At 44.0% G+C, this 20,593-nt stretch overlaps 1 protein-coding gene and 1 pseudogene across 2 annotated transcripts in view; one reads left to right on the top strand and one right to left on the bottom strand.

The window, feature by feature from the left end:
- Positions 1-18,323, bottom strand: part of VPS35L (VPS35 endosomal protein sorting factor like) — a 140,324-nt gene extending 122,001 nt beyond the window's left edge. Inside the window, exons 1-3 of one of the 2 annotated variants that reach the window (XM_065924431.1) lie at positions 18,295-18,323; positions 8,129-8,228; positions 1,300-1,467 (exon numbers count right to left, since the gene is read on the bottom strand). In XM_065924431.1, the coding sequence (XP_065780503.1) occupies positions 1,300-1,467; positions 8,129-8,228; positions 18,295-18,311 (285 nt within the window). In that variant the 5' untranslated portion in view covers positions 18,312-18,323. Of the gene's footprint in view, positions 1-1,299; positions 1,468-8,128; positions 8,229-14,700; positions 14,780-18,294 lie in introns of those variants that run through there. The other variant, XM_065924430.1, reaches the window with a different exon arrangement.
- LOC136159044 (methylosome protein WDR77 pseudogene) lies at positions 2,793-3,674 on the top strand (annotated as a pseudogene).
- Positions 18,324-20,593: the final 2,270 nt, after the last annotated feature.

Genomic DNA, 20,593 nt, shown 5'->3' with positions numbered 1-20,593 from the left:
ATTCACCACAAAAGGCCAACAAACCTATCAAAAGATGCTCAAACTCATTAAGAATGAAGGAAAGGCAAAGTAAAAGAGATTATTTTTCAACAATCAGAATGGCAAGATTTAGGACTTTGCAGGTGGTCCAGGGGTTAAGACTCCACATTTCCATGGCAGAAGGTGCAGGTCTGATCCCTAGTCAGGGAAGTTCCGCATGCCACAAGGTGTGGCCAAAGATTTAAAAAAAAAAAGTTTTCAATGACTGATAATTATCCTAGTTGGTAAGGATGCAGGGGACAGGCACTCGAAAATACTGCTATGCTGATGAAAGTGTAAACTGGTAAGCCCTTTCTGGAGAACAATCTGGCAGTATCCATCAAAATCTTACACACACATTGCCTTAACCCAGTAATGAACTCCTAACAAGTTATCCTAGAAACCCTTGTCCGTGGGCACCAAGATCTATTTACATTCAAGGACCAATGCACCACTGCCTATACCAGCAAACACCACATACACACAGTTCATGTGTCCATCATGGCAAATTAAAGCATGTCTTGTAACTTATGATACAATGCAGGATTCAAAATAAGAAAGTTGTTCTATAAGTACTAATATAGAAAGTTCTCCAAGACATATGGTCAAGTTAAAAAAAAAATGTATGTATGTCAAAAAAGAAAAAGAAAGTCAACAGATGTATGCAATGCCAGCAAAGAATGATGGTAGATCCTAAAGTCAGGCCAGGACTTGAATTCTAACTTGGATGTGACTTAACATGTTTGTTCCACTGTGTGGTCCTCTTTAAATGAGGCTTATAATATCTCTTGCACAAGGCAGCATGGGAACTAAAGTGGAATTTACTGTAATACATCTGCCATGCTGTTAGCCAATACTGTTATTACCGTTGTTGCTATTATTTACATATGAGTATGTATGTAAATGCTCAGAAATTGTTGTCATAAATATCTATGAAAACACAAACCAAAAGTTAAATGATATGCATTCACACTGATAATACTGCTAACCTCCAGAGTGGAGAACAGAGTGAGGATGGGTTGACTTCATTGATAATATTTGATTTTTTAAATGAAAAATTAGCAAATTACTTATGTAATTACATAAAATCCAAAGGAAAGAACATAAAAAGAGTGAAATGAAAAATCTTTAAATGCTTTATAAAAAAAAAGCAGCTGCAGTAGTTTCCAGGCTCTACTCCGGCCTCTCAGCAGCAGTGCCATGAGACTACGCTGAGCATTACTTGTTCAATGAAAACCCCCATCCCGGCACCCACAGGACCGATCCAGCTGACAGCGTTACCATGGCAGCCGCCAGGGTTGCAGGGTCAGTAGAGGCTGCGAACATGGAGAGGGGGTCGGTGCCATCCAGGACGCTGCTCAGCGGGTCCACCACGGAGCTGGAGGATGAAGACGACGTGGAAGAAGTGCTTCCCTTCCGGTTCACTTTCTTTGTCTTTGACTCTGTGACCTGTGGGGAAAAATTGCGGAGGTAAAATGGAAGTCTCCTATGACTTCTCCCAATGAGACACTCAAATGGGCTTTCCCTCATTTCATTATGAACTGACCATTCCTTTGTAGCAGGGACCCTTATTTTTCGTGAAAAGCTAACGTGACTCAGAATCCCAGCTGTTGAGGAAGAGAAGCTGAGAAGCTAGGATTAAGGAGGGAGAGACAGGGCCTCTGTGGGTTAGGAGGTGATGATATAGCTGATTTTTCATGGGGCCTTCTTACTCAAAGTGTGGTTTCTGAACAAGCAGCATCCATTGCACCTGGTGGCTTATAAACATGTAGACTCCCAGGCCCCACCCCAGACCTACTGCATCAGAATTTACATTTGCAGCAATGGTCCCAGTAGGGTAATGAACCAGAATATGAGTGATCCCAGGGTCCGTGCCTCTGCATGGCCATCTCATCATCACAAAGCAGTGAGTGCCCAGCTCCTCCCTTTTAGGAGAACTGTGTATGTGCTGAAGGACATGTTTTTGCTCCACTGGCCCCCATTCCTCCCCAACTTCAGACGACCGACCAGGGTCTGAGCCAAGAAGATCCAACCAGAGTTTGTCTGCTGAAAATTGAGTCAACATTCAGAAGGACTAGTTAGGGTCCACTCCTTTTCAAAAGGAAGCTATGAAAACCCAGAACCAATCTTCAGAAAGACAGAACAGGATGCAACAGAATGAAGAAGAGAGGATGTTGGATAAACGAGAATTTGACTGGCCTCTGTCCCTGGTTCCTAGAAAGGAGATTCCTTGTCCTTGGAGCACCATTTACTCATAAGCCTCTCGATCAGAGCTGAGTGTATGCTAGTAAGAAGATGCTACATGGGGGGCATGAGAAAGACCAAACATGTGAATAGAGGGTCAAGACTTTCAGCCAGGTGATAAGAGCCTCACTTCAGTGGAGGTTGGGGGAAGCTGGAGATAAAGTTCCATCATGTGGCCAAGGAATCGGTCAATCATGCCTATATAAACAAAACTCCAAACCAAAGTTTGGACACCAAAGCTCAGAGGAGCTTCCCAGTCAAACAGATGATGTGCTGGGAGGTGATGCACCCTGATTCCACAGGCAGAAGGCATGGAAGCTCTGTGTTTGCAACCCTGCCAGACCTTGCCTTATATTTGGATGGTCCTTGTGTGCATCCTTTATAACAAAATTATAAGCATAAGTACTGCACTTGTCTCAGTTCTGTGAGGTGTTCTAGCAAATTATCAAACCCGAGGGACACGGGGCTCACAGAGCTGAATCTCCAACAGGCATCTAGTTTGAGTCTAGGCTGGAGTTGGAATTGTGGAGATGAGGAAGGAAACCTCACCCCCCAAACCCCAGACGGAGGCCGAGGAGGCTGGCCTCTCTTGGGTACAGGACAGAGGTATCCTAGTGGCTTCCGATTCAGGAGCTGTTGAACTGGAAGAGCTGGATGAGAAGGAGACACTTACTGTCAGCAAGTTCTGCAAGTGTGGGGACGGTGACACTGTGTCTACAGTCAGGGTCCTGAGTTCTAGCACACAGCAGAAATGTCCGCAGAAGAAAAGACTTCTGCATCAGGGCTTTGAATTCATTCCAAGCTCACTGGGCAGATCACCTGCGCGGCTGCCTCTCCTCACAAGGATTCTTCCAGGTGGTGAGGACAACGGAATTTCACTGCAGGACACTGGCTGTCTCAAGCCAGCATCACAGAAGGACTGCAGGGCCTCCAGCCACCTTCCGACCTCGCTGGCTGGGCCTCCTCAGCAGAACGAAGCTGTCTTCGGTGCAGAGAATGGGACTGTCTCCCTTGTGGACACCCAGAGTGCGAGCTGTGCCCTCAGCTAGCTGCACACTCCCAGGGTGCCCCTGGGCTGGTTCTCCCCACTTGGTTCTCCTTCCTAGCCTCTGTCAGTGAGCACTGCTCACTCACTGTAGACTGAGGCCTTTCCAGAGTGTTTAGAAGCCAAGTCCACAGAGACTTTGTGAAAGATGCTACTTGGTCCCTGCTCAATCACAGCGGGCTGGGACCATCAGGTCATCCACCACCTCACCCGCACAGAACCTCTCCCAGAGCCTGGAGTGTTGCTGAGCAGACTGGATTTCAGAGCAAAAGCAAATCCCCCAGAAGTATCCACTGTCTTTGCCCCTGCCCTCTCAGCTGCGAGGAGCCGTATACAGTATGCTAGTTTATCGGATCTGTGCAGTTAATAGGCAGTGTCTCTCGGCCTGGGGGAGGCCCGATTCTGGAGTCCTGAACGCATGGAAGAAAACCTTCCTTGAACATGGATATGTATGTGTCTGAGTGTGTGTGTGGATACATAATTTTTGTTGGAGCGGGGAATAAAAAATCCTTCCTGTAGGGCTTCCCTGGTGGTCCAGTGGCGAGGTCTCCACGCTTCCAAAGCAGGGGGTCTGGGGTTCGATCCTTGGTCAGGGAACTAGATTCCAAATGCTGCAACTAAAGATAAAAAGATCCCATATGCCAAAACTAAGACCCAGTATGGCTAACTAAATAAGTAAATTTTAAAAAAAAATCTATATCCCTTAAAAGTTAACAAAAGATTTTTATGCTTTCCATGTAGCTTTGCCTGAGGAACTGACCACGTCTGGATGAGGAATAAGATGTGCATCCCTGGATTCTTAGAAGCAGCTCACAGAGATAGCAGCAACTTTTTTTTTTAATAGAGCCTAATTCGCCTTTATCGTGGGAAGTGCTTCCATTCACACTGAGCTCTAGCTTGAGGAAGAGCCAGGACACTCACCACAGTTTTGCGCATCTTCTTGTTATTAAATTGAACCAGAAGTCCAGTTTCCGGCTAAATAAGAAGTCTGGCCGGTACTGATGTAATGCCCCCACCTCGTCCCCACCCCCACAGAGCTGTGCATATGCGGATGAGTGTATTTCTGTCATACATGCCATAGAAAACTTTCGGGATGGAGAGCTTAAAGGCATTTCAGTTAAAAGCTGACACAGACTTACTCAGGAATGTCTGCCACTGTCCCATCTGAAAGCAGCCTGGAGCCCGACCATTTCTGCCTCTAGGTCCCTGTCTCTGGATATGGGAAGCCCGAATGCCGTTTTGGGGGATTCTGAAGATTTTAAATATAGCATCAGAGACACAACTGGAAGTACTGGTCAGGGAAATAAAAAGCTGACTCATAAAAAAAAGGGAGATCTCCAGAAACCATGGATTTGGAGCCAGTTGATCAGAAGTGCGAGTGGCCTAGAGACTCCCACATTTGCTGCTGGAGTCTGAAGCTAGGGCTGCTTTACTGAAGGCCCTGCCCTAAACCTGTGGGGTCTGACACTAACGGCAGGTAGTTGGGTGAAGTGCCTCCACTGGTGCATGTTTGATGTTCCTGCCTGCCTGGCAGTCATTCCTCCATCTCCCAGGCTCAACAGTCCCGACTTTCTTTGGGAATGAAAGTAGCCCTACCTGACTCTCAGCTCTTACAGGCCTGGTGGAGTGGAGTCTGCTCCTGGTTCCCATGGTGGGCATGAGCCCCAACCCAATCAGTCAGCATATTCTACACCCCAGTCACCAGGGTTGATTTGGGGAAGCACATGTAACCCAACTGAGCACACAGAAACTGCAGAGAAGAGACTCCCCTTGCTGCTGGGTTTGAGTTCCTGAGATTGGAACCTACTCACTGGTGGGTCAGCCGCAGCCACATAAGCCCACGGGGATTTGAGGGGCCCTGTGAGGTTGAAGCTCGGTCTTGTGATCGCCTGCTTTACAGAATCACCTCTACGTTTTCAGGTTCTCTGTCATTCAGAAACATCACGTCCTCAGTATCCACTGGTATCTGTCAACTTCATCCCACCCAAGATGACAACCACAGGGCATCCATTACCTGCTAATAAAAAAAGTGCTAACCCAAGAGGGACCATCTATATCTCTTGCCTGCTTTTTGTTTTGTTTTTTAAATAAACTCACAGATAGACTTAAGATGCTATTTAGGACAGCACCCCATATTAGTAATTAGTGCTTGTGCTAAGTCACTTTAGTCATGTCCCACTCTTTGTGACCCTATGGACGGTAGCCTGCCAGGGGATTCTCCTGGCAAGAATACTGGAGCGGGTTGCCATGCCCTCTTCCAGGGATCTCACGACCCAGGGTTTGACCCACACCTCTAATGTCTCCAGTACTGGCAGGCGGTTCTTTACCACTAGTGTCACCTGGGAAGTCTTTATATAATGAATTAATTCATCCGGTATTACACCGACCTTAAATGCCAAGTACTGCAAGGAAGGGCTGAAACTCAGTACTGTACAATCCCTTAAAAATTTTAAATTTTTCACCTTTGAGGCTTGGCTACCATAAATCAAATGTTCTTTCTCTTCATGTTCATGCTTTAATGAAACCACCTCATTTTCTCAAACACCTAATTATCATGTAGTCTTCAGATCCTGAAGCTCCTCATTTTTTCCCATTTTGACTTATGTTTCTGCTTTCTTTTATTCTTCCACTTTCATGCAAAAACCTTTGAAGCTCATGCCATTCTCCGACATTGATCTTCATCATTTTTATGTGGCAGTTATCAATTTATTGTGCATCAGTTCCAAATCCACCCTTTGCTGTACGTTGTGATACTAGAACACAGCTAGCACAACGTTAGATTTTGAAAATAGAGGGCACTCAAAGGCAACAGCAGCAGGAAGATATTCTCATCAGGGTTCCAATCCTCCATTTTAAAATTCAGTATAGAAGCCCAGTGGTCCTCAAAGACCAGTTTCAGCTGTACCCTCAGGCCATGCTCTTCCCATCTGACAGCTCTATCAAGGTTCTTTGCCATAGGCAACCTGTGTGTTCCTGTGACAGCCATACACTCTTCAATGACGCTGAATTTCAGCCTGGGGCTGGGGGAGAGGCTCTATCGTAAGTCCTCAAGGTTCCTTCACTAGCCTCTGTCCCTCAACCTGGAGCTGATGTCCGCATCTTTGCACCTGGTACTTTTAGACCTGTCAGAGCAAGGCTGGCACTGTTATAAGGCCCAACAGCAAATATTTTAGGCTTTGTGGGCCAAAGAGTCTGTCCCAATTCAACTCTGCATGAAAACAGACATAGATAATATATAAGCAAAGGAGTACGCCTATGTTCCAATAAAACTTTATTTACAAAACTGGGCTACTGGCCATAATAATGCCAACTCCTGCTTTAGCCCTGTTTCATCCTTTACAGTAATTAACTATCTTTTACTAATTAACAATTCTTTAAATTTCCCTATTCAAAAATCTTCTATAGTTTCTGTTGCCTGACTTGGCCCCTGACTGACTGATCTGCCTTGCCACTGACATGCGGTTATTTCCTCTACTACCTGCCTTATTTTTGCTCTGGACATTTATCTAACTTTCCACGCTATATCCTACTCTTTGCGACTCTTTGCAAAAAGAAGCCTCACTTAAATGTCCATATGACAAATTCACAACATTTTCAACCCCAAAACTGTACCCTATCAGAATCTTAACAACAATATAATATTCTTATCACAATCTCCTTTGCTTCCAGCCCTCACACTCTCACTCTGACCATATCTATTCTCTGAGCTCAGACTTCTCTGCTTCTTCCACCAGGCAGCTAGTGCATCTAAGAATATCTCACAACCATAAAGATCCCATGGTCTCCAATTTCAGCAGGCACCTGTATGCCACTTAACATTCCTTTTACAAGCCCTTGGTCTGCTCTCTTTCCCATTTCCCTTAGAATATGAAGCCTAACTATATTCCTTGCCTCAAAACCCCTACTGCCACCCTTGGTTCATTTAGTGAAATAAATTAACAACTTATCCCTAGAGAACTAAGACCAGGAAGAATCAAAACTTTTACAACTTTCTGACCTCTCCCATAAACCTGCCTGAGAGAAATTGAGACATACATCTACACAAAAACTTATACATGGATGTTTACAGCAGCATTATTCATAATAATCAAAAACTATAGATAGGAACTTCCCTGGCAGTACAGTGGATAAGAATCCGCCTGCCAATGCACGGGACGTGGGTTCAATCCCTGGTCTGGGAAGACTCCACATGCCGCAGAGCACCAAAGCCTGTGGACCAAAACTACTAAGTCCTGTGCTGCAACTTCTGAAGCCGACATGCTGTAACTACTGAAGCCTGTGCACGCAGAGCCTGGGCCCCACAAGAAGAGAAACCACTGCAATAAGAAGCCCAAGCACCAAAGCTAGAGAGTAGTCCCCACTCACCGCAACTAGAGAAAGCCGGCACAAAGCAACGAAGACTCAGTGCAACCAAAAATTAAATAAATAAACCTTTTTTTTTTAAAAGCAAAAACTACAAATAGTCAAAAACATCAGTTACTGGGTAACTGGATAAACGAAATATGATATAGCCATACAACGGAGGTAACAGTAATTAGAGTAACCTTAATACTTCCAATAGGCAAATTAAGAAGTATTTTTCTTTACACCTCCAACTCAGGAACAGAGGCATCCCACACTCATGACCACCTCACTAATATGACAAAGGGAATCAAAATGATGGTGGGTGTACACAACATTACAAAAAATAGGGCAGAGAACAAACTGGTTGACTTAAAAATCCAAAATCAGCTACCACTGACAAAATGAGAAAGACCCAGGAACACTGACTATAATTTTATGGAATAGGAATGTCATAGAGGGACCCTTGTCAAAACTTACAGTTATTGGTTTCAGTGGGTGATAGTCCCCAAACTCCAGCGGTACAGCCTCCAATCGGCATGACGCAAACTCAGCCTTGTAGTTCCTATTCCTGGAATGCCTGGTAAACACCAAAACCCAGAAACCAATTTAGTTGGAGATGCATACACATTAAAAACTTTTTGTTACAAAAAAAAATTGTTTTTGATGAGACAGTTGACAGTGGAACAGTATTTTTACCAAGACCAGTAAATAATGGTAAAAAAAATTTTTTTTAACTTTTTAATGGTTTGAAGGTATAAAGAGCTGCCAAGGGAAACAAAACCTGTGAGGCCAGACACTAGAACAAAGGGAAGCTCAATGAGGTGAAGCCCACTTCTTGCTGGCTATCTCTGGCTGGGCACTGTTGATTCTTGACATGGAACAAGAGGTTGAAGCCAGGCAGAGGATGGCTGCTACGAAGCAGAGCAGCCAAAGGAGCTTTAAGGAAAACTCACAAGGCTGGAGAGAGAAACTAGGGTTCAGGGCTATGGAGACAGCCAGGGCTTGATGGAAGAGCTTCAGAAGAAAAGGAAATGCTGAGAAGTGACAGATTTGGTCCTGGTTTCCCTTCAAAGTAGTCACCAATTAACCGTATAGAGCAAGAGGAAGAAGCCAAACAGATAAAGAGCAGACAGTTTCATCAGTCTTGTGGAGAACTAACAAATGAAGGGATTAGTGAAAAGAAAAATAAAGGGGGAGAGATTATTCACATTGAGGCATGGAAAGGAGAAAACATGAAAAGCACAGAACAGTGGAAAAGGCAAAAGGGACATGAAGAAACGCCTCACACACATATCTGAATCTTGAAGAAGAGAGAAAGAACAGGCAGAAGCAGTATTTGAAGAGATAATAGCTAAAATATTTCCCAAACTAAAGAAAGACATCAATTCTCAGATCCAAGAAACACTGGTGCCCCAAGCAAGACGAGTATAAAAACAAAACAAAAAACAACCATACTTAGGGTCTTCATAGCAAAATGGCTAAAAATGAAAATGAGAATTATCTCTGCATAAAATGAGATCCAGAAGACAAAGGAATGCTGGAGTATTAGAGTACTGAAAGAAAATAATGGCTAACCAAGAATTTTAGACCTAGTTAAACTATCCTGCAAACACTACAGCAAAACAAAGAAGTTTCCAGTCAAAGAAAAGGGAGAACAGCAGCAGTAGCAGAACCACACGTTAAACTCTTTTAAATGCTGAAAGTAGAAGGAAAATGATCCCAGCTGAAAGCAAAAAATATGCATGTATATATGTATTTCAGTTCAGTTCAGTCACTGAGTCATGCCTGACTCTTTGCCACCCCATGACTGCATCCATATGTGACTACTGGAAAAACCACAGCTTTGACTAGACAGACCTTTGATGGCAAAGTAATGTCTCCGCTTTTTAATATACTGTCTAGGTTGGTAATAGCTTTTCTTCCAAGGAGTGCACATCTTTTCATTTCATAGCCGCAATCACCATCTGCAGTGATTTTGCAGCCCAAGAAAATAAAGTCTGTCACTTTTTCCATTGTTTCCTCATTTATTTGCCATGAAGTGATGGGACCGGATGCCATTATCTTAGTTTACTGAATGTTGAGTTTTAAGCCAGCTTTTTCTCTCTCCTCTTTCACCTTCAAGAAGCTCTTTAGTTTCTCTTCACTTTCTGCCATAAGGGTGGTGTTATCTGCATATCTGGTATACAATGCATATGTGTTTATATATCTCTCTCTATATAATGCTTCAGTCCTGAATATTCATTGGAAGGACTGATGCTGAAGCTGAAACTCCAATACTTTGGCCACCTGGTGTGAAAAACCGACTCATTGGAAAAGACCCTGATGTTGGGAAAGACCGAAGGCAGGAGAAGAAAGAGGACAACAGAGGACGAAATGGCTGGATAGAATCACTGACTTGATGGACATGAGTTTGAGCAAGCTCTGGGAGATGGTGAAGGACAGGGAGGCCTGGCATGCTGCAGTCCATAGGGTCGCAAAGAGTTGGACACAACTGAGCAACTGAACAACAACAACAATGCATACATGCAATATGTACACTAAAGAGCACAAAAGATAAAGGTGTAGGTCAAACGAAATCAACTACAAAAAATAACTTCTTATGGTGTTTAAAATATACAGAGTAAGAGTGCATGACAACTAGAACATAAAAGGCAGGGGAAAGTGAAAGTGAAGTTGCTCAGTCATGTCCTACTCTTTGCGACCCCAAGGACTGTAGCCTACCAGGCTCCTCAGTCCATGGAATTTTCCAGGCAAGAGTACTGGAGTGGGTTGCCATTGCCTTCTCCCGGGGATCTTCCCGACCCAGGTATTGAACCCAGGTCTCGCGCATTGTAGGCAGACGCTTTACCCTCTGAGCCACCAGGGAAGTCAAAAAGGCAGGGGAGGTACTACTTAAAAACTCAAAATTCTCACAGCACAGGAAGCTGGCCCCTTTGTTGCCTTGGCCTCCAAATGCCTTGAATTCATCCCTCCCCCCTCACACCCACCCCCATTCACAGCCTCTTAACTTTATTAATATTTGTATGAACCCCAAATCTAGTCAGCACTTAATTGGCTTTACTCAGTCCCATCAACCCAGAAATCTAACACAGTACCAAAGAACTGAAATCCCATGTAATTTCACTTCTATCCCTTTCCAAATAAATTTCACTTTGGGTGTAGGGAAGTAGAAAAACTAGTGAACAATACGGACCAGCCTCTGCTTGCTTTTGTTTTTAAATGAAAACTCCTACCACAATATACTGCCTAGTTCCTTTGGGTCACATTTAGTAAATATATACTGCCTTCATCTTCCAAAAATATTGCAGCTGAATTCACTGCTGAAATATTCTTCCAAGCTCCTTTTAATGTGTCACCAACCAACTCTTGATTAATAAAACAAAACCCTGAAGAATAAATTGGAACACTAGTCATCAACAGCCCTAATGGAGTTTTAAAAATCAAATTATACTTTTCCTCCTTTCAGATCACTCTTAACTTTATCAACAGAATTCTGAAAAGCGAATTGAATGAGTAGAAGTATAATCTGACCCGAAATTTAACTGCAAATGTGTTTTTCACCTCTATAATAATTATTAGCAAATCAACAGCTGCAGAATGCATAAAGCACAAAGTCAAAACAACAAGATGATTTGATATGCAACCAAATATCTGTTCTCATTTATTACGTGCTTATTATTGTTGGGGTCCACAGTAGGCCATCCCAAAATATGGCATATTGATTATTTTGATTTAAAGTTACTTAAGGAAAAGCTGATGTAAAAAGGGACACTTTGACCCTCCTCTCTGTCTTCCTGAAAGCAGGAAATAAGTCTCCCTGAAAGCAGGAAGTAAGTCTCCCATGTGAGAAGTGCTCTCCCTGAATCTGAAGCTACAAGGACACCCTTGTCACCAGAGACAGGGAATTCAGGGACAAGAAGTGTATAAAAACGAACCACATTATCTCTTTACTACCACAAGTCTGCTGTTCAGATTCTTCAGTAATTAAGCACCCAAAGTCTAACTTGGAAAGACTAGAGAACTAATCTTTCTTCCTTCCTAGCTAGGAAAGACTAGAGATCTCGTCAAGAAAATTAAAGATACCAAGGGAATATTTTATGCAAAGATGAGTACAATAAAGAATAGAAATGGTGTGGACCTAACAGAAGTGGAAGATATTGAGAAGAGGTGGCAAGAATACACAGAACAAGACAAAAAAGATCTTCATGACCCAGATAACCACAATGGTGTGATCACTCACCCAGAGCCAGACATCCTGGAATGAAAAGTCAAGTGGGTCTTAGGAAGCATCACTACAAACAAAGCTAGTGGAGGTGACAGAATTCCAGTTGAGCTATTCCAAATCCTAAAAGAGGATGCTGTGAAAGTGCTGCACTCAATATGTCAGCAAATTTGGAAAACTCAGCAGTGGCCACAGGACTGGAAAAGGTTAGTTTTCATTCTAATCCCAAAGAAAGGCAATGCCAGAGAATGCTCTAACTACCACACAACTGTACTCATCTCGCATGCTAGCAAAGTAATGCTCAAAATTCTCCAAGCCAGGCTTCAACAGTACATGAACCATGAACTTCCAATGTTCAAGCTAGATTTAGAAAAGGCAGAGCAACCAGAGATCAAACTGCCAACATCCACTGGATCATTGAAAAAGCAAGAGTTCCAGAAAAACATCTACTTCTGCTTTACTGAGTATACCAAAGCCTTTGTGTGGATCACAACAAACTATGGAAAATTCTGAAAGAGATGGGAATACCAGACCACCTTCCCTGCCTCCTGAGAAATCTGTATTCGGTCAAGAAGCAACAGTTAGAACTAGACATGGAACAACAGACTGGTTCCAATTTTCGGAAAGGAGTACGTCAAGGCTGTATATTGTTACCCTACTTAGGTAACTTCTATGCAGTGTACATCATGTGAAATGCTGGACTGGATGAAGTACAAGTTGGAATCAAGATTACCAGGAGAAATATCAATAACCTCAGATGCGCAGATGACATCATCCTTCTGGCAGAGAGTGAAGAAGAACTAAAGAGCCTCTAGATGAAAGTGAAGGAGGAGAGTGAAAAAGCTGGCTTAAAACTCAACATTCAATAAACTCAGATCGTGACATCTGGTCCCATCACTTCATGGCATAGATGGGGAAACAATGAAAACAGAGAGAGACTTTATTTTATTGGGCTCCAAAATCGCTGCAGATGGTGACTGTAGCCATGAAATTAAAAGATGCCTGCCCCTTGGAAGAAAAGCTGTGACCAAACTAGACAGCATATTAAAAAGCAGAGACATTACTTTGCCAAGAAAGGTCCATCTAGTCAAGGCTACAGTTTTTCCAGTAGTCATGTATGGAAATAATAGTTGGACTATAAAGAAAGCTGAGTGCTGAAGAATTGATGCTTTTGAACTGTGGTGTTGGAAAAGATCCTTGAGAGTCTCTTGGAATGCAAGGAGATCCAACCAGTCAATCCTTAAGGAAATCAGTTCTGAACAGTCATTGGAAGGACTGATGCTGAAGTTTAAAGTCCCATACTCTGACCACCTAATAAGAAGAACCAACTCATTGGAAAAGACCCTGATGCTGGTAAAGACTGAAGGCGGGAAAGAAGGGGACAACAGAGGATGAGATAGTTGGATGGCATCACCGACGCAATGGAAATGAGTTTGAGTAGGCTCCAGGAGCTGGTGATGGACAGGGATGCCTGGCGTGCTGCAGTCCATGAGGTCACAAAAAGTCTGACAAGACTTAGTGAACTGAACTGAACTGACTGAAAGTCTAACTTTTTTTGTTCTGTCAATTCCTCACAAGTTTATGGTTTCTTTGTCTAAAAATGTATAAGAGCTGCCTACTGTGACCACTTCTTAGGTTTCATTTCTATGAGACCTCCAAGACACATAAATTAAAACTTGTTTCTTTTCTCCCATTGATTTATCTTGTGTCAGTTTTATTAGTCCAGCCACAAGAAATCAAGAGAGTGGGGGCAGAGGGGGATTTCCCCTCCCTGACACTACACATCAGGGTGCAGGCCAAGGCCTTCACCCTCTATAACCACATTTAATACTCTGGCCACCTGATGCGAAGAGCTGACTCATTTGAGAAGACCCTGATGCTGGGAAAGATATGAGGGCAGGAGGAGAAGGGGACAATGGAGGATAAGATGGTTGGACAGCATCACCAACTCAATGGACATGGTTTTGAGTAAACTCCAGGAGTTGGTGATGGAGAGGGAGGCCCCTGCGGTTCATGGGTTCGCAAAGAGTCGGACACAACTGAGTGACTGAACTGAACTGAAGCACATTTAATGAACTTTATGAGGTAGGCACTATGATTATGCCCATTTCTCAGATGGAGAAGCAGATGCTGTTGGTTAACTTGAGACAGGTGAACATGTGACAAAGACAGATGCATACTGAGGCAGCCTGCCTCTAGGATTCAGCAGTTCTATAGATCATCCACAGGTCACTTTGAGAATTTGAAAAAGCAATTGTCATTTTAAGGATTGAGCTTTGAAATGATTTTTTTTTTAAAGTTTGAAAGAAGGATTCTTTCGGGAAAAAATACTGCTTCCGATAAAAACAAAACCTTTTAAAAAAAAAAAAAGGAAAAGAAACATTTACCCTTCCTGAAAGTCCATGCCAAGTTGCTATTTTGATTTTTCAATCACATTTTCTATTACTTCCATTATTTCCTCAACTCTGCCCTCAGTTCCTTGTATGTGTGTGCGCGCGCACACGCATGCATGTGCACTTAGTCGTGTGTGACTCTGTTGCCACATGGACTGCAGCCCATCAGGCGCCTCTGTTCACGGAATTTTCCAGGCAAGAATACTGGAGTGGGTTGCCATTTCCTATAACAGCATCTTCTTCAAAACCTAGGCCTTTGACAAGGCTAACAGTGACCTCTAGTGGGCATTTCCTCAAAAAGCCTTACTTTTCTTCTTCCTGTGAATGCACCTGATAAACTGGTAAAAATCCCCCCAAATCCCAGCTCCCAGCAATGCAATAGGTTGGTCAGGTTCCTTGGTAGTTGCCATAGAAAAAAGGCCAACATTTCATACCTCCACTCTGAGCTTGGTCTGACCTCTGGCTGCTCCAAGTATGGCCCACAGATCATCAGCACGGGCTTCACTGGGAAGTGTTGAAATATCCCGGCCTAGAGAATCAGGGTCTGTATTTCACCAAAATTCCCAAGTGATTGAAATGCACATTAAAGGCTAACACTGCCCTAATTTTAAATTATTTACAATGAATAACATGAATGCATATAAATCCTATTACCAGTTACTAAATGAATCTCCTTATACTGGAAATAGTAAAATCCACTAACTCTTTTATGAATAATTTAATTATTTATTTTTGGCTGTGCTGGGTCTTTGCTGCTGCTCAGGCTTTTCTCGAGTTGCAGCAAGCAGGGGCTACACTCTAGTTTTGCTGCTCAGGCTTCTCAATGTGGTGGCTTCTCTTGTCGCAGGCGTGGGGAGTTGCAGCTCCCTGGCTCTAGAGCACAGGCTCAATAGCTGTGGCTCACAAGGCTTAGTTGCTCCAAGCTATGCAGGATCTTCCTGGATCAGGGATTGAACCCGTGCCTTCTTCACTGGCAGGTGGGTTCTTCAACACTGAGAGACCACGAAAGCTCCAACCAACTGCTTTTTAATTCTCAAGTGATTTTTAAATTGTTAATGACATAATCTGGCCACACAGATTTTTCTCCCCCAATCACAATGTACTCCCCTTCCCTGATAGTCTTAAAATGATATAGAAATTCTGACTCCAAGGAACTGTTATTTTTAACAGTGCTACGACCACGGGATTGAACAGGAAATGCCATCCACAGTGCACTGGACATCTCACAAGTGAAGTCAGTGATAACAAAAAGTGTGGGTGAAAAGAGGTATTCTGGGGAGACCCAGGACAACACAGCAGGACTCAGGAGCCGCGCAATCCAAGAACCTCAGCCCACGACCCAGGCTGAAGGACCAGCTGATGATAATGATTACGATCACACGATTGATAAACATACCACACGACGCAGCAATCCCACTGCTGGGCATACACCCAGAGGAAACCAAAACTGAGAAAGAAACATGTTCCCCAATGCTCACTGCAGCACTATTTACAATAGCTGGGGCATTGGGAGCAACACAGATGTCCACTGGCAAATGAATGGAAAGGAAGTTGTGGTACATATACACAATGGAATAATACTCGGGTATAAAAAGCAATGTATTTGAGTTAGTTCTAATGAAGTGGATGAACCTAGAGGCTATTATACAGATTGAAGTAAGTCAGAAAGAGAAAGACAAATATCATATATTAACACATATATATGGAGTCTAGGAAGATGGTACCGATGGTCCTATCTTCAGGGCAGCAAAGGAGACACGGACATAAAGAACAGACTTTTGCACTCAGTGGGAGAAGGAGAGGGTGGGATGATTTGAGAGAACTGCACTGAAATATAAATATTAGCATATGTATTTATGTAAAATAGACAGCCAGGGGGAGCTTGATGTATGACGCAGGGCACCCAAAGTCAGTGCTCTGTGACAACCTGAAAGGATGGGTGGGGAGGGAGGTGGAAGCCGGGTTCAGGAGGGAGGGGACATGTGTATGCCTATGGCCAATTCATGTAGGTGTATGAAAAAAACCATCACAATATTGTAAAGTAATTATCCTCCAATTAAAATTTTTTTAAAAAATCACAGCCTTGAGCTCCAAACCTCAGTGCTCCTTGCAGGCTGTAACACTGAACTGCTTCATCCTTCTGTCTCCATTTTTTCATCTGAAAAATGGGATTTTTAGGAGATAAGATGTTGCACGTTCAGCTCTGAGCACAGCATCCAGCACAAAATAAAAGCTCAATAAATATCTCAGTTAAAGTCACAAACACTTTTCTCCTCTGAGGGCCTCCTTAGTTTCCTCATTCATTTCATAACATTATTCAACACCTACTATCTGCCAAGCTCCATGCCAAGCACTGGAAATACAATGATGGTTAAAATTCAGTCCCTTTAACTTGAAGAGCATCAAGTCTCAAGAGCAAACTGAAAGATGAACACGTGCTACCACAGACAGAAATGTTTAGAGGACAGTCAGACTAGGAACTGTGGAAAAAGCTTTTGATGCTAAAAGCCTTATGGCTCCTCTCTCTGTAAAGTAAAATATATATATATTGTTATTGTTTAGTCACTAATTCTAAACAACTCTTTGCATCCCATGGAATTTCCCAGGCAAGAATACTGGAATGGGTTGCTATTTCCCTCTCCAAGGGATCTTCGTGACCCACGGATCAAACCCTAGTGTCTTGCATTGGCAGGCGGATGCTTTGACCACTCTGAGCCACCTGGGAAGCCGCAAAGTAAAATATACCAAAGGTAAAAATGCTCTGAAATTAAACAGCATCTTCCTGGATCTTCTAATTACAAAAGTTCAGTTAACTAAGTTCACTGAAGCCATATTTTTTGGCATTTAAGTCTCAGTAATTCCCTAAAAGGACTTTTGCGTGACCAGCTCAAAGAAAACTCAGGGCAGGACATATAAGAACTCACTGTCATCTAATCCTAATTTAGTGTACGGAGGCTTTGAAGGAAGACTCTTTAAAGAGTTAGCCAGGTGAAGGAAATACAAACCAGAAGTATCTGATTATTTCTAAGGTCCAGGGCTGTATATCTTCTCATTTGTTCACTTGCTCATTTAACGTAAACCACGTCACATCACTTGCAGAGAAAGATTAGAAAGTAATTTCCCTTTCTGAGATGTAGAGGAAAGCTCACATGTCCATATGATTCCACTACTATCACAACTTGCTCCGGTTCTTCACACAATCGTCCTGGGAAATCCCATGGACAGAGGGACGCAAAGAGTTGTTTAGATTTAGTGACTAAACAACAATATATATATTTTACTTTACAGAGAAAGAAGCCATAAGGCTTCAGCCGCTGCTGAAGCGCCAAACTCTCCGAGCTACTCCAGCAGGAGGGACCCTACACAGCCATTAGGCTCGGCACACACCCACAGCTCCTTCTCCATGAACTCCTAATTCATCCTCCAAAACTCAATTTAAGACTCTTCCTCTCTCAAGCCTCCCCCAAGCCGCCAGGTGTGCCTCATCCCAAAGCCTTCTTTGGTCATTTCTCTAGTCTGCGTATCTGCTCCGCTAAACAGCAGCTCCTTGAATCCAAAGAGTATGTCTAAGGGTTCAGTATCCTCAAGTTCTGCACAGAGGAGGATGAATGGCAAGTCTCCTCACCAAGAAGCCAGTCATTCAGAACACAGCCAGGTCCTCTGAGTTATCTAGACCAGAGCTGAGTCCACCATTCTCTACATCCGCGCCCCCGGAACCCGCGCCAACTTCTGGGAAAGCGGAAGCCACGGAACTTGAGTTTTTTTGGAGAAAACGAATGGAGAAAAGAGCGTGGAAGGCACGCGGAGGGCGATAGGAGGAGAGGACCAAGACACCACCGGTCCGGCATCGGGAATGTCCTCTGAATCCGGGTAGTGGCTCCACCCGGAGACTGGGTGGGAGACTTCACTAACCCCAACGGAGAACACAGTTCATACACTCCCTCGCAGAGACACACCCCCAGAAACAGAGTCCCAAAGAGAACCAAGGCCACTGCCTCCCTAAAGCCCACTCGCCGCTTCTTCCTTACCAGGGAAAGGCGGCCATCTTCCCAGTCACATGACCGCTGGGGCTGGGACCGCCCTCCCAATTCACCCTCTCAGACCCCGCCCCGCCCGGCCGCCATGTTTGCGAGGGGCGGGCTCACTCCGGCCGCGTCGGGGCCGCCGTGGTTGTCCAGGGCGCCGAAGGCGGCAGCCGCAGTAGCGCTGACGTCAGTGGGGATTTTGGTAGCAGGTGAAACGTCTGGGCCGCAGCGCCCTCTGGAGGCGGGGAAGAATCCAGACGCCTACTGAGGGAAAGGGACGACAGAGATGGTTGGATGGCATCAGGGAGGCAATGGACAGGAGCTTGAGCAGACTCTGGGAGATGGTGGAGGACAGGGGAGCCTGGCGTGCTGCAGTCCATGGGGTCGCCAAGAGTCAGGCACGACTGAGCGACTGACCAACAACTGAGGGAAGATACTAACCCAGCAGAGGGTGGGAAGAAGGTGCCCCTAGACTTGCTTTTGAGGCTAATTCTGTGTGGCTGGCTAAGCCACGCCCCCTCTGCCAGTCAACCACGCCCCGCTCCGTGCACCGAAAAAGTGAGGCACTTCCGATATTCTGCACTCAGGAATAATGACGTGCGTCTCTAAGGGCTGCCCTAGATCCAAATGGACAGCTCTCGACTGGAACTAAACTGGAAAAATGGGGGTTCGCATTTCCCCCCACTTAGCAGAGCCGTACGTTTCTATGAAGGTGGTTGTTCGTTTTCACTAGAACTTCGCGTGCTCTGGTGTCTTCTCTGATTTAAAAAAGAAAAAAAGAATTCAGAGTATTTTAACAAATGCTTACCATTGTAGCTTACCTTGTGTCTCAGCTGGTAACGAATCCGTCTGCGATGCAGGAGACCTGGGTTCGATCCCTGGGTTGGGAAGATCCCCTGGAGAAGGGAAAGGCTACCCACTCCAGTATTCTGGCCTGGAGAATTCCATGGTCTATATCCATGGGGGTCTCAAACTCGGACACGGTTAAGCGACTTTCACTTTCACACCATTGTAAGTAAACATGTGTCATGCTGAGGAGTTTGCATTCAATTTTCATTTATTTCTGGCTAAACCTCTGAAATAAACACCATTATCACCTGGGCCCATCACTTCATGGCAAATAGATGGGGAAACAATGGAAACAGTGAGACTTTATTTTCTTGGGCTCCAAAATCACTGCAGATAGTGACTGCAGCCATGAAATGAAAAGATACTCCTTCGAAGAAAAGCTATGACAATCCTAGACAGCATATCACAGAGACATTACTTTGCCAGCAAATGTCCATATAGGCAAAGCTATGTTTTTTCCAGTAGTCACGTATGGACGTGAGAGTTGGAACATAAAGCTGAGTGCCGAAGAATTGATGCTTTTGAACTGTAGTGTTGGAGAAGACTCTAGAGAGTCCTTTGGACTGCAAGGAGATTCGACCACTACATCCTAAGAAAATCAGTCCTGAATATTCATTGGAAGGACTGATGCTGAAGCTGAAATTCCAATACTTTGGCCACCTGATGTGAAGAGATGACTCACTGGAAAAGACCCTGATGCTGGGAATGATTGAAGGCAGCAGGAGAAGGGGACGACAGAGGATGAGATTGTTGGAAGGTATCACAGACTCAATGGGCATGAGTTTGAGCAAGCTCCAGGAGTTGGTGATGGACAGGGAATCCTGGAGTGCTGCAGTCCATGGGTTCCCAAAGAGTCAGACATGACTGAATGACTGAACTGAACTGAATGACCTAGTATGGCTAGTAAGTGCCCCAACTGGGATTTGACCTGACTCCAAACCTGACTTCTAATCTAGCAGAGATCTAATAGGGGAGACTGTTGGTTAACAGTTGGTTAATCACCAGGCAGCAACAGATCTTCACTTTCCCTTTTCAAGAGTTTTTGTTTTGTCTTTTTCTGACATAAAGAGGTCAGAAAACGACATTCTCAAAAACCTCCTCGGGAAAAGGCAATAGAACATGCGATAACCCTCTAATGGAATATGTTGTTTACCATGCTGAGTCCTAGTTTCTTCATCTTTGAAATTAGGATAATTCTGACTGAGGTGAAGGGAAATGATTATAAAATGCCCAGCAAATAAATGATCAGCACTCAGTTAAGCAGTACATCACTCACTTGGAGGCTAAAAAATCTTATTTTACCTTCTGTGACCTTCCAGTCTTCAGAGATTTACTTTTCGTGGCAGCAGACTATGCAGCATATCATAAAGCAGGGCTTCTCCCATTTGAATTGCACAGATTCACCTGGGCATCTTGTTAAATGCAGGTTCTGATTCAGGTCTGGGGCAGTACC

This window comes from Muntiacus reevesi, chromosome 2, assembly GCF_963930625.1.
Source record: "Muntiacus reevesi chromosome 2, mMunRee1.1, whole genome shotgun sequence".
NCBI classification, from domain to species: Eukaryota; Metazoa; Chordata; class Mammalia; order Artiodactyla; family Cervidae; genus Muntiacus; species Muntiacus reevesi.
The sequence above is the reverse complement of the archived record's forward strand: the minus strand, read 5'-3'. Positions and strand labels throughout refer to the sequence as shown.